This window comes from Ammospiza nelsoni, chromosome 1, assembly GCF_027579445.1.
Source record: "Ammospiza nelsoni isolate bAmmNel1 chromosome 1, bAmmNel1.pri, whole genome shotgun sequence".
In the NCBI taxonomy this organism is placed as follows: Eukaryota; Metazoa; Chordata; class Aves; order Passeriformes; family Passerellidae; genus Ammospiza; species Ammospiza nelsoni.
In genome coordinates this window covers 155169294-155182646 of record NC_080633.1, presented here as the reverse complement: position 1 = coordinate 155182646, position 13353 = coordinate 155169294, and the positions used below count along the sequence as shown (strand labels likewise).

Sequence of the window (13353 nt, the reverse complement as noted above, 5' to 3'; positions counted from 1 at the left end):
AGCAGGTCCTGCAGGCCTCCAAAGAGCAGGAGAAGGAAGCACAGCACACCGAGGAGCAGAGCCAGTCCTACCTGAGCTGCGGAGAAAAGCTCAGCCAGGACCCCCCGGGCATGATCATCACCCTGAGCGACCACCACCGCCAAGAGCTGGCCCGAATCCAGGCGCACAAGGACGAGCTGGTGCCGCGCTACGCGGACAAGGAGCAGGAGGTGCGGAGCGTCCTGGAGGAAACGGAGGCCGAGGCCTCGCGCATGGACATGGAGCTTCAGCAGCTGGAGCCCTACAAGCAGCAGAAGATAGAGGCGGAGCAGAGGCTGAAGGCGCTGGAGAGGGAGCTGCGGGTGACCAGGATCCGCTGCGCCGAGGAGACGCACGCCGTGAGGAGCAGGTTCCTGCAGGACAAGGCCGAGTGCGAGCAGCAGTTCCAACGCAGGATGCAGCAGCTCACCTGGGGCGCGCAGGAGGTGGCCATGAAGGCCCTGATCCAGCACGTGGAGGAGGTGAAGGCCGAGAACAGGCTCCTGCGCCACGAGCTGATGGGGCTCCTGCAGCACTGCCAGCTGCTCAGGGACACCAGGGTCCGGCTGCAGGACCAGAAGGAGGAGCTGCTCCGGGAGAACCTGTGTCTCCAGCTCGTGCCAGCGCGGCGCCACAGGGACAGCCTGCCCTCCTTGCCAGCCAGGGCCAGCCACTGATCCCAGACCACCCAAACCACCCCAAACCACCCCAAACCATGCCAAACCACCCCAAACCACCTGGGCCTGGCCTGCAGGAGCCAAGCAGGGAAGCAGCCAAACCCTTCTGAGCACTGAGGGCTTGAAGCTCTTGGCACAAGGGTCCATCAAATACATTTATGGACCATAAATCCATACTGATGCAGATCCATACTGTTGTTCTCCTTCTGTCCCAGGGAGGAGGTGGCCCTGGAAGGGCTCAAGGCCAGGCTTGGACACAGATCCATACTGATGTTCTCCTTCAGTCCCAGGGAGGAGGTGCTGCCCCGGCCCTGGAAGGGCTCAAGGCCAGGCTTGGATGGGGTTTGGAGCAGCCTGGTCTGGTAGGAGGTGTCCCTGCCCATGGCAGTGGGGTGAGATTTTCCAGAATTCCATGAAATGATGGTTCTCAGTGCAAATGGCTCCTGTGGGAGCAACCTGTTGGGCTCTGCAGGAGGGAGGTCCCAGGGACCCTCCCCAGGAGCTCTGATGCCATTGGGAACAGGTGGGATAGAGATGAAGCTCTGCTTCAGGCTCTGGCTGGGCTCCAGGTGGGAATTATCGGACCAACAAAGGCTTCCCTGCTCACTCGCCACACAACTGCCAGGGGAAAGCCTGGGAATCAGCTCACACAGAAAAAAACCCTAAAACAACACCCATGGCTGTAAACTGAGGTGATTTCAGCCATCCCCAGGTTTGGATGCAGGTGAAGGACTCTGGAGCATGGCATCCTCAAATCCCAGCATCCCAAAATCCCTGCATCCCCAAATCCCAGCATCCCGAAACCCCAGCATCCCAAAACCCACCTGCTGTAGGCACAGCATCCCCAAATCTCAGGATCATAAAATCTCTGCATCACAAAATCCCAGCATTCCAAAATCCCTACAACCCCAAATCCCTGCACTCCAAATCCCTGAATCCCAAAATCCCAGCATCCCAATCCCCAGCTGCTGCAGACACGGCATCCCCAAATCCCAACATCCCAAAATCCCTGCATCCCCAAATCCCAACATCCCAAAACCCCAGCATCCCAAAATCCCAGGTGCTGTAGACACAGCATCCCAAAACCCCATCATCCCCAAATCCCTAAATCCCTAAATCCCAGGTGCTGCAGACACAGCATCCCAAAATCCCAGTGTCCCAAAACCCCATCATCCCAACATCCCCAAATCCCAGCATCCCAAACCCCAGCTGCTGCAGACACAGTATCCCAAAATCTCTGCATCCCAAAATCCCAGCATCTCAAATCCCAGCATCCCGAAACCCCAGCATCCCGAAACCCAGCTGCTGTAGGCACAGCATCCCCAAATCTCAGGATCATAAAATCCCTGCATCCCCAAATCCCAGCATCCCCAAATCCCCAAATCCCAGCATCCCCAAATCCCACCATCGCCAATCCCAGCCTCCCAAACCCCAGCTGCTGCAGACACAGCATCCCCAAATCCCTCATCCATCCTGCCAGGGACACAAGCTGGAATCATTAGGTTGGAATATTTCATGTGCTGTGATGGAAAACCCCAGAACTGTGTTTGGCTCGAAATTCCTTCACTGAAATAACATCTCTGCCAAGAGTTTTTCATGGAAAACCAGGCCCTGCCAGCTGAAAAACTTCCAGTAGCTTAAAATATTTAAATCCCAGTAATTAAAAACATTTAAAAAATACAGACAAGGTGATTCCACAACTCCTGGGGTTACCCCAGCTGTAATGTGTGTAATTTGAGTAGAAGAATTTGAATAGAAGATGTGTAATCTGAATAGAAGCATGTAATATCACATGGTGGAAAACTTAGAGTTTAAGGTTTAAAGTTTTTTAAGTTTGCAAACTTAAATTCCCAGAAGAACTAAAGCTCAGCAGCACAGCTAAGGAATTCTTCTCACACTTGACAAAAATCCTGTATGGATTAAAATCTGCAGAAAATAAGGCAAATTCTAAACATTTCCCTCTCGCTATTGCTTGCTCCCACACAGAGCTCCCTGCCCTGCTGAAGGCCAGGATCAGCTGCATCCGCAACTCATGGAAATGTCATTTTAGCTCTGCAATAACTCAGGAATTCCCTTATGGCGGACATTTATAACCCCCCAATAACGAAAAGGGACAATTTACAAAAACAATTCAATTTTCCTGCATGTGGTGATGTATTCCCAGATGTGAGCTGCTGGCACTGCTGCAAACAGTTTAGTGGTTTTATATTGCCATTTAACATTTTGTGGCACATGAGAAGCTTGAGGTCACTTAAAGTACCACCAGCAAAGGCATCAGCAAAAGCAGGTTTGAAATAAAAGCAAAAGCACGATGAGGTTCATGGGCAAAGCTCACTCAGTGGTTAAAGCACACAGAGACAAAAATCGAATACTGGTCAATCTAAAGCTAAAATCACTCCAGCCTGAATCACCCCAGATCTAACGGGTGAATGTGAAAAATGCCAACCACTCATTTTTTAAATTTTCAAAGTTTAATTATAACAAAATAGTTATAAAAATAGCAATATAATTAGAATAACAAAACTTTGGACAGTTAGGACAATATGAGACAATAGAAACAAAGAGTTACAGACAGTCCAGGTACCTCTTTCTGGGCAAAATAAGCCTGAAAAAGGACCCACGTTAACAGAGGATTAACCCTTAAAAGCAACAGCCTGTTGCATATTCATACACCTCATCCATGGTGCATAAATTCCATTCAAACACAGGATTCTGTCTGGGCAGTGTCAGCTTCCTCCTCTGAATCCTGACGGCTCTTCAGGGCTGAGCGAGGTGGGAAGAAGTTAGTTTCTTCTGATAAAGGAGCAATAAATTCTTTTTCTCTGAAAGACTGAGGTGTCCTGTGGCTGCTCTCTGGTGTGAGTCCTTTCTTTAAAAAGTATCTCACACAGCACAGTTTCTATTTTAACATTATGTTGTAACCTAAAACTATATTTAACACACTACTTAAGAAAATTAACACAGCATAACTTTCTAACACAACACATATAATATTCATTTGAATATTTGCAAAAAGCCAGTCACAAAATACACATTTTTCACAGTGAAGGATCCCAGGGGAACACCCCTGGTGTGTTTGCTGCACGCAGTCACACCCCAGACGGAGAGCTGAGGAACTGGCAGTGATAGAATAGGGACAACATGTTTCTAAAATCATGGAATATTCAGGGGACTTAGAAAGGAAGGATAGGCTTGGGAAAATGTTAGGCTGCACCTGTAAGCATTTAATCACTATGGTAAATGATATGATTGTTAGATGTGATGATTGTTTGGCAATTGTATATAATTATTGTTTAATAGCAACAAGAATCATGAGAACGGATGTCGGGGGGGGGTTGATGGAAATTAAAAAAAAATGCTTGGATGAAATCAATGTATACAATAGAAAAATAGAAGTTGAATAATTAATATGTAGTTATATAACGATAAAGGTATAAAAATGTGTCCATCGTTGTGAAAAGGCTCCAGGAGGCTTTTGCAGGTCACAGGAGAGAGGGTGGACTTTGGCCATGGTCATTTTCTATCCCAGCTGCAATTCAGCCCAGGAGCTCTCTCTGAAAGTTCCACAGTGCAAAGGTTCCTTTTGGGTTGTTCTTCAGGCAAGAAAAATGAGTTCACAGGGCTGTATGTTAAATGGGGGAGCTTGTTATCCATGCAGCAGGAATTCCTGGGAGCAAACTGTGCTCCTGATAAGCTTGGAGGAGCTCAGAACAGGTGCTGCTCGTTGGGGACTGATGGCATTTCTGAGATTATAGAGCAGACTGAGGCTGGGGAAGAGAGGCAGCACCACCCATTTATTGATGAAAACCCCTCATGTTTGTCTCAGGAAACTCTTTTTCCTTTCAAATCAGGGATTTCCCTCTTTACGCTCTCATCTCCTGGAGTTGCGGTTCAGGAATTGTCCACAGGAGGGCAGCAGCGAGTGCAGGAAATCAGCAGCACTGCGCATGTGCCACTCCCAGCTGCAGTTCTGGGTGCCAACAGCAGGCGGCAGCACGAGCTGCTGGCGCTGCCGAGCGCCCCCCCCCCCACTCCGCCCCATCCCAGCCCTGGGGGCTCTGCAATGGTATGGGATGGAGTGACCTTAAAGCCCGTCCGGTGCCAGCCCTGCCATGGGCAGGGACATCTTCCCCTGGGCCAGGCTGCTCCAGGACCTGCCCAGTCTGGCCTTGGACACAGCCAGGGATGGGGCACCCACAGCTTCTCTGGGCAGCCTGTGCCAAGGCATCACCACTGCCACAGGGAAGGATTTTATAGGAAAGATGGGTGGTGATGTCTTTGAAAAATGACTCACTGAGTTGGGGGTCTTTAGGGGAAATTGTTGTCAGTTGTCTTCAAAATGGCTCTTGACATCTCTGCATGAGAAGACATGAAGTTTGTCACAGAAACCTGGCAGTTTGACCAGAAAGTTTGAAGTCCTGAACATTCGGGTAATAGGAGAAATTGGTCCCCACACAGTCTATTCCATCACCCTGACAGCCTGAACTTCTGAACTTTGGGAGGAAATGACAGGTTAAAGGGGGAGGTCAAGGGGAGTCAGGGATTGCAATTGGGTAGGTGATTTGGGAATGCTGCACCTCCCTGGTACCTCAGCCAATGGGGAAAGCGAGAGGACAACTTGCAGCCAGGAGTTTGGGATAAAAGGAGGTTGCGCCCTCTGAAACCTGGAGAGAGAATCCCCACAGGGATATGGCTGTGGAAACTCTGTCCCTTTATTTCAATCAAGTTTCAAGACTGCTTTTGTGGACACTTGGCTTTTCATAGTGTGGCTTTTCCTCACATACTGAAGGTGCTGGGTAGAGCTTAAAGTCTGACTCTCAAAAATGATAAAACAATTGAAAAGAATTTACACAGGACAATAAAAGGGTCTCGATGCAGTGGAGAAAGAGATAACGGGAACTCCAGTGGGGTTTTGGACAAATTCTATTACACAGAAGGAGCAGCGCCTGCCAAAAGCAGAAGTTTGAGGCGAGGTCATCTGAGATATTGGGGGAGTCAATGAAAACGACTTCCTGATCGCTTTATAGGAACCCTCCAGGACAACAAGAGAATTTCCAGAGGGAGACAGAGCTATGAAAATTGATTACAGGAAAAGTGCTGTTTCTGTATTGGCTAGGAGGCCGATTTTTATGACTATTTTTAATTACGGTGGATAAATTCCCTTTGGCAAAGTTTCCCCAGCTTACAGGACCAGGAGAGATCTGCTGTGAATCCGAGCTGATAAAGAATTCCGGCTTTCTGCTACCTCCACTTCCATCAGGGAGGTCACTGCAGCCAATTTCGGTATCAGGGGCTGGGGGGACTCCAGGGGACACACTGGGGAAGGGGGGGTGAGGGGATCATGGCATCAGGACTGGGGCCCTGGGGGACACTGGTGGGACCCTGGGGAGAATGTGATGTGGCATTGGAGCCCAGAGGGAAGCTGAGGGACACTGGGGAACATGGGACTGGGGTTCACAGGGCTCTGGGGGGCAGCAAGGAGAGACTGGGAGTGTGACTGGGGCCATGGGAGGGCTGGGGGACACTGCAGGGAGCAGGAGGTGATCCCCATCTTTGGGCTGGCATCCTGGGGGGGCAAAGGGGATCCCTGGGCAATGACACAGGATTGTGGGAGTGGGATAGGGGTCCATGGGGGGTCTGGAGGACACTGGGACATCCAGGAATCACCTCAGGATTTGGGATCAGGCTCCCAGGATGTGCACAGGGGTCTCCTGGCCGAGGTTGCCCCCCTCCCCAGGCTGACACCACCCTCCTTCCCCAGCCCCTGACTGAGGGACCTTCCCTGTGTTCCCTGGTGTCCCTCCATGTCCCTCTGTGTTCCCCCATATCCCCTCAGCATCCTCTCAGTGTTCCATCAGTGTTCTGCTGTGTTCCTCAGTGTTTCCCATGTCCCACAGTGTCCTCTCAGTTTTCCAGTGTCCCCCAGTGTCCCACACTGCTCCTGGTGGCATCTCCCCTGTCTGGATCCCCTGTTTTGGACCCTGGCACTGCTGGCAATGACCATGGCCAACACAGCCTTCATGGTTGTGCCCCTGGACATGGCCTGGAATTCCTTTGATGACCAGTACCCAGGCTGCCGACACACCATGACTGAGTTGTTGCCAGCCCTCAACCACTTTGAGTTCCAGCAGACTCTGTTTGCCCAGACCTGGGTGAAGGCCGCAGATGAGTGGTGGAGGCGGGGGCCCCCTGTGACCCCTCTGTCCCCAGCCCAGGCCATCGCCCTCATGACCTACACAATGAAGGATGTGTACAAGGAGTTCAATGCTGCCGTGCATGTGGCTGGGCGCTCCCGGCAGGAATACCGGGACAACTTCCACTTCAAAACACTGCATTTCCTGCTGACCGATGCTCTGGCAACACTGAGGGACACTCGGGGACCACGATGTCACCATGTGTTTCGGGGGGTGCGTGGTGTCCGGTTCAAAGCACGGTGTGGTGACACCATCCGGTTTGGTCGATTCACGTCAACATCACTGCATAAACAGATTGCTCAGCAATTTGGGACAGACACGATGTTCCAGGTGCAGACGTGTTTTGGCGAGGATATCCGAGAATTCTCCTCCAATCCTAGTGAGGAGGAGGTGTTGATCCCACCCTTTGAGACCTTTGAGGTCACCAGTGTCATCCAGGAAGGAGACAGGGCATTGATCCAGCTCCGCTCCAGCGGGAACTTCAGCAGATACAGCTGCGAGTGGCTGCGATGTGACATCATGGGGAAAACCTGGAGGACAGGGACAGCCACTGTGGGTATGGGGACACCTATGATAAGGCACAGGGGACAATGACACCCACAGGTGATGGGGGACAGGGACAGGGACATCCATGACATGGCACAGGGATGGGGACCCCCACATCTGGGAGGGGACAGCGACACCCCTTCCAGGGGATGTCAGGGACAAAGACAGGGAAAGGGACAGAGGCAGGAACACTCCTCTGCTGTCTCTGTCCCTCCCCTCTGCAGACCAGCTCTGTAGGGACCGGCTATGTGTGCTGGACATGGGTGGGCCTGGATCAGGACCAGCCTGATCCCCTCTGAACCTCTTGAACCCCCTGACACCCCTCATGGCACAGGAGTGCACCCCCTATATAGCCCTGACTACTGCCATCCCTGAAGCCCACCATGACCGCCTGAAACCCCTTGCTCCATGTGTTATCCCACTGCCCCCCTGACACCCCATCATCCCTAAAGCTCCCGTGGCCCCCTGACCACCAATCTCCCTCCTGCACCCCGGCCACTGGTCATCCCAAACCCTGCCCATAGACCCAGTCTCTCCTGTCACTCCTCATCTCATGTCATACCAACCCCCCGCTGAACCCCTCACACCCCCTATGGCCCTCCTGACCCCCTGATCCCCATCATCCTCCATTCCACCTGAAGCCCTCAAATGCCCCCCCTGTAACCCCTGACCCTTTTCTGACTGCCCTTAACCACCTCACCCCCACGGATCCCTCACCATCCTCTTTTTCCCCCAGGTGGGATCATCCCCAGGGCCCCCTCCCACCTCAGAGGGCTTCTCCTCGGCACTGCAGCCCTGGCAGTGGCCATCAGGATTGTCTGATCCATGAGGCCACCAAGGTCACCATGGTCTCTGCAATTACCAAGGACTATGATCCCCAGAGGAATGAGGTCACCAAAGCTACCAAGGCCACCATGAGGCCACTGTTGCCACCACTGTCACTATGGTTGCTGTAGCCACCCCTGGGACTCTGGCCACCATGGCCACTATGACCACCTTGATCACCAAGACTCCCTCACCTAAAAGGCTACCACAGCCACTCTGGCCACCAAGCACACCAATGCCATTGTGCAAAGCAAATCTATTAAATAATAATACAAACAATTGCATTAAATAATTCTAACAAAGCCAGCAAAAATTGACCATTCTTAAACAGGGCTCCATGTCACTCCACAGAAAACACTCGTGGGAACGTTCCTTTCTCTCAGCCTCAAGGAGGAACCCTGGGGAGCATCTCCTTCCTGAAAGAGGAACCTCACGCACATTTCATTTCAAGCAGGAACGGGGAGAGGAATCTCTGAGTGGGGACTGGACATTCCCAGAGTCAGGCGATGGACAGCCAGGCCCACCACTGGTGATGCACCCTCACTTGTAAATTTTGGGTTGGTGATTTGGGCTGGTTTTGGCTCAATTCAGCACCAAAATCAGCAGCAGACCCCTCTCAATTCTGCCCTGGCACCCACAAATGAGGCATTGTCCCTTGGGCATGTTCCAGGCAGAGCATCCTGCCACATCCAGCACTTCAGGGGGACATTAAAGGCTGGAAATAGGGAGGTTCAAGAAGGTAAGGGCAGGTCATGTCCCTGGGGAGGGACAGTCCCCGGTGCCAGGACAGGCTAGGGGGGAACATGCTTAAGCAGCTCTGGAGAAGGACATTATAGGAAAAAGGCTCCCAATATTACCAGTTGGATTGTGCCTGGGTCAGTCTGACCCTCGCTGCTGGGCCAAAGGCAGCAACTGCGGTGTATCACCCCAGAGATACCTTGGCTTGCTGGTGGTTGCAGCTGGGCACTGAACAAGTCCAGGCTTGTTGGAACCCCGTTTACCTCAGGAGGAATAGCTTCAGGCGATGGTGAAGAGAAAAAGGAGAGGATTCTGCTGGAGGGTTTAATGTCCAGAGGTTTATTCCATGGTTACAGAGGTCTGAACGTGAGCAACTGCTCCAACAGAACCCCGGCCACATGGTCTGATCACCTTTTTAAGCTCAGGGACAGGGGAAGGGGAGGGAACAGGTGAGCCACCCAACCAGGTGAGAGGGGCAGGGTCTCAGGGGGGGATGACACCTAGACAGGCCAATGACCCCTGGGCCTGAGGGGCATCCTTTGAACTTGACCAACCACACCACACCACACCTTGCTGGAATGTTAAACCTGATTGACAGCCCAGCAGGGGGTGAGGGGGGACAGGGAAGAGAGGTATTGGCACACCTGGGGAAGGAAGTTTTTACAACACACTGCAACAGGACATGAAGTTGCTGGTGGGTTACCAGTGGAGCTGGCCATGTGGCCCTTGGGGCAGGAGGGATCCAGGGGACATCGGGCGGAGCAGAACCAGGACGTCAGGGATTGATCATGCCCTTTTGCTCTGCCCAGTGAGGCACATCAGGAGTGCCATGTCCAGCTCTGTCCTGTGCTGTGTCCAGCTCTGACCAGTGCCATGTCCAGGTCTCGGCTGCTCTGGATCCAATCCTGGTCTCAGGGATGATGCTGCCTGAGCTGGGAGGTTGGGCCTGGTGCCCATTCTGGGTCCTTCCAGCCTGACCCATTCTGGGATTTGCAGATTCTGGAAGTTGTGGTTCAGGAATTGTCCACCTGAGGGCAGCAGGGGGTGTGGGAAATTAGCGGCACTGTGCATGCACCGCCCCCAGCTGCAGTTCCAGGTGCCAACAGCAGGCGGCAGCACGAGCTGCTGGTGCTGCCGAGCGCCCGCCCCGCCCCATCCCGGCCCCGGGGATTCTGCAATGGTTTGGGATGGAGCGACCTTAAAGCCCGTCCTGTGCCAGCCCTGCCATGGGCAGGGACATCTTCCTCTGGGCCAGGCTGCTCCAGGCCCTGCCCAACCTGGCTTTGAACCCTTCCAGGTGTGTGGTGGCCACAGCTTTGTTATCGATTGGTAATGTGATGACCGGCTCTCACAATTAAGAGAATGGATAGTGTGTATGTTAAGAGAAGTTTTGTTGATGTATGGTTATGTTATTGTAGTTTGTTTGGGCACCCTCTGTTCTCCCCACAGTCTCCTTTCCCCCTCTCTGTATTGTTGTCACCAGATGGCCCTGCTTGTCAGGGTTGTCAGGGTCATGTGGAGGGCGGGTGTGTACCCATGCCCCATGCATGGGGCAGCTGGGAATGGGAGAAGCTGTAGCTGGGGAGGCGTGGCATCACAACACCTCACCTGCAGTCAAACTGCAGGAATGTCTCCACCAATGGACAGCAAGGAAGAGTCAACTGGCAGATTTTTGGAGGGGCCAGGCATTTATAACGAAAATGTTTGAATATGTATCACTCCTTATGAATTTGTATTTACCTGATGCAAGGCAAGGAGTATAAAATGCAGAGCTGCCATTTTGTGGCAGTTAGTCACAGTCTCAGTGTTGTCCCTTTTTCCTTATTCAGTCCCTTTATTGTGTTGTTGAGGTTTAATAAACCTTTAAAAATTTAAAGTGAGGGGTCTTTTCTCACAGGCGCTCCCAAGGCAACCATGGCCCTCAGAAAAATGAGGTCATCAAGGTCCCAAAGCCACCCTTGCCATTTTCCCTGGATGAAATGAGAAAAAAGGGAAAAGAGAATGGGAGAGAAATCAAATCTCTTGGTTTTTTGCAAATATTAAGATGAATGCTGTATGTGTATTTTAAAATCACTTTGCTTTTATTTCTGCTATAAAAAAAATCTTAGATGTGGTAGTAGTGGTAGCTTATGTAGGTACACGTGAAGTGTCTGTTTAGTCGGGATAACATCCAGTGCACATGTCATGTGGACCCTGCTTTTGATATGGCAACCATCAGCATCTGCCATCTGAAGAAAGTATGGGCCAAGGCCCAGACTGGAAGTGATGAAGAGAAGGAGCCAAAACCACAGCCAAGAAACAGGCACGCTCTAAAAAGGCAGATCCAAGGATGAGCCATGTAAAATAGTTCCTGGAATATGTTGCTAGTTTATGCCAAGCTATGGATATGCATAACAATCTATGAGTATGCAATGGGCTGATGCAATGGAAAAGGTATTCAAGAGGTTTCCCTGAAGATGATGGCATGCTCTTGGATGAGTGTTGAGATGCACCCAGCCGTAATATTTCTCTTACTGTCTTAGTCTCCTGTTCTCCTTTATTAAACTTTCTAAATTTTCACAGGAGAGTGAACGTGTTTCTCACATCTCACAAGCAGAGGCTCACCCCACGGCAGAAGACACAGCTCTGGGCTGGGCTGTGGCAGCAGCAGTGAATTCCCTTCCCCAAGCAGCAGCTCTGACCGTCCTTCTCCAAAGATGAGGGGGAGAGAGAGAGAGAGAGAGAGAGAGAGAGCCCCAGCAGCTGCCCCAGCTGCATCATTCACCTGGCCAATTCTCACAGTATCTCTGCCACTCAGAGAGAGACTCCCAGGTAAGATAAATGCAACCAGATGCCCTCCTTCCCTGAGCTTGGCCATTTCTTTTGCTTTTCCTAAGTGCCCAGTCATTAGTGTTTCCTAGCAACTTATGGGAAAAAATTCTGTAAGTAAAAAGGAACAAAAAAAAGAAACCTGTGACAAAGGAGAGCTCATTTTAAAATGTTAAATGTCTATTAAACCAAACAACACAACAAAGGGACTGAATAAGGAAAAAAAGACAACACTGGGTGCATGGCCAACTGCCAGAGACTCATCTAACAAAATGGCGGCTCTGCCTTTTATACCCCTGGTTTTGCATCAGGCAAATACAAATTTGTAAGCAGTCATAAATACTCAAAAACTTTCCATACAAATGCCTGGCCCCTTCCAAAGCCTTCCAGGTGACCCTTCCTTGCTGTCCATTGGTGAAGACCTTCCTTAAGTCTGATTGGAGGTGAGGTGTTGTCAAGCCATGTCTCCCCAGCAACAGGCTTTGCCCATTCCCGACTGCCCCACGCAGGGGGCACAGGTACACACCCTCCCTCCACATGACCCTGAGAACCCTGACAACCAGGGCCATCTGGTGACAACAATACAGAGAGGGGGAAAGGAGACTGTGGGGAGAACAGAAGGTGCCCAAACAGCAAACTACAATAACATAACCATTCATCAACAAAACTTTTCTTAACATACACAATATCCATTCCCTTAATTGTGAGACAATCATCACATTACCCATCTATAACAAAGATGTGGCTGACCCATGCTGGAAGGGTCTAGGTCGTGTGGGGCGGGGCGGGGAGCAGCCCAGCCCAGGGGAAGATTTTCCTGCCCATGGCAGGGCTGGCACAGGACGGGCTTTAAGGTTGCTCCATCCCAAACCATTGCAGAGCCCCCGGGGCTGGGATGGGGCGGGGTGGGCGCTCGGCAGCACCAGCGGCTCGTGCTGCCGCCTGCTGTTGGCAGCCAGGACTGCAGCTGTAGGCAGCCCATGCACAGTGCCGCTGATTTCCCGGCGCTCGCTGCTGAATCCTGTGGACAATTCCTGAACCACAACTTCCAGAATCCGCAAATCCCAGAATGGGTCAGGCTGGAAGGACCCAGAATGGGCACCAGGCCCAACCTCCCAGCTCAGGCAGCATCATCCCTGAGACCAGGATTGGATCCAGAGCAGCTCAAAACTGGATACGGCACTGGACACAGTTCTGGACACAGCACAGGACAGAGCTGGACCTGGCACTCCTGATGCGCCTCGCTGGGTAGGGCTGAGGAGCATGATCACTCCCTGACCGCCTGGCTCTGCTCCTCCTGATGCTGTCTGGATCCCTCCTCACCCAATGGCCGCCCGACCAGCTCCACAGTTCACCCATCAGCAACCTCATGTCCTTCTCCAGAGCTGCTTAAGCATGTCGCCCACAGCCTGCCCTGGCACTGGGGATTGGACCTGCACTTGCCCTCTTGAACTTCCCCAAATCCCAGCCTATAATGTCCTCCTAAAGTGCTGGATGTGTCAGGATGCTCTGCCTGGAATGGGGCCAAGGGACAATGCACCATTTGT

At 51.9% G+C, this 13353-nt stretch overlaps 2 protein-coding genes across 2 annotated transcripts in view; both read left to right on the top strand.

Annotated features, from left to right (window-relative positions):
- Nucleotides 1-1115: 1115 nt before the first annotated feature.
- On the top strand, nucleotides 1116-7734 carry LOC132077620 (erythroblast NAD(P)(+)--arginine ADP-ribosyltransferase-like). Its single transcript, XM_059479475.1, has 4 exons — nucleotides 1116-1264; nucleotides 4591-4761; nucleotides 6622-7441; nucleotides 7660-7734. Exons 1-4 carry the CDS (start codon nucleotides 1116-1118, stop codon nucleotides 7732-7734), a joined length of 1215 nt encoding a protein of 404 aa, XP_059335458.1.
- Nucleotides 5902-13353, top strand: part of LOC132078984 (NAD(P)(+)--arginine ADP-ribosyltransferase 2-like) — a 348971-nt gene continuing 341519 nt past the window's right edge. The window contains exon 1 of the mRNA XM_059481384.1: nucleotides 5902-5978. The gene's annotated coding sequence lies outside the window, so the exon portion shown is untranslated. The remainder of the gene's footprint in view (nucleotides 5979-13353) is intronic.

Excerpts from the sequence above, each read along its gene's own strand:
- LOC132077620 (XM_059479475.1), top strand. The coding sequence starts at position 1,116 with ATGGTTCTCAGTGCAAATGGCTCCTGTGGGAGCAACCTGTTGGGCTCT. Across the intron at positions 1,265-4,590 it reads AGGCTCTGGCTGGGCTCCAG|GAATTGTCCACAGGAGGGCA; the intron begins GTGGGAATTATC and ends GTTGCGGTTCAG. Across the intron at positions 7,442-7,659 it reads GGAGGACAGGGACAGCCACT|ACCAGCTCTGTAGGGACCGG; the intron begins GTGGGTATGGGG and ends TCCCCTCTGCAG.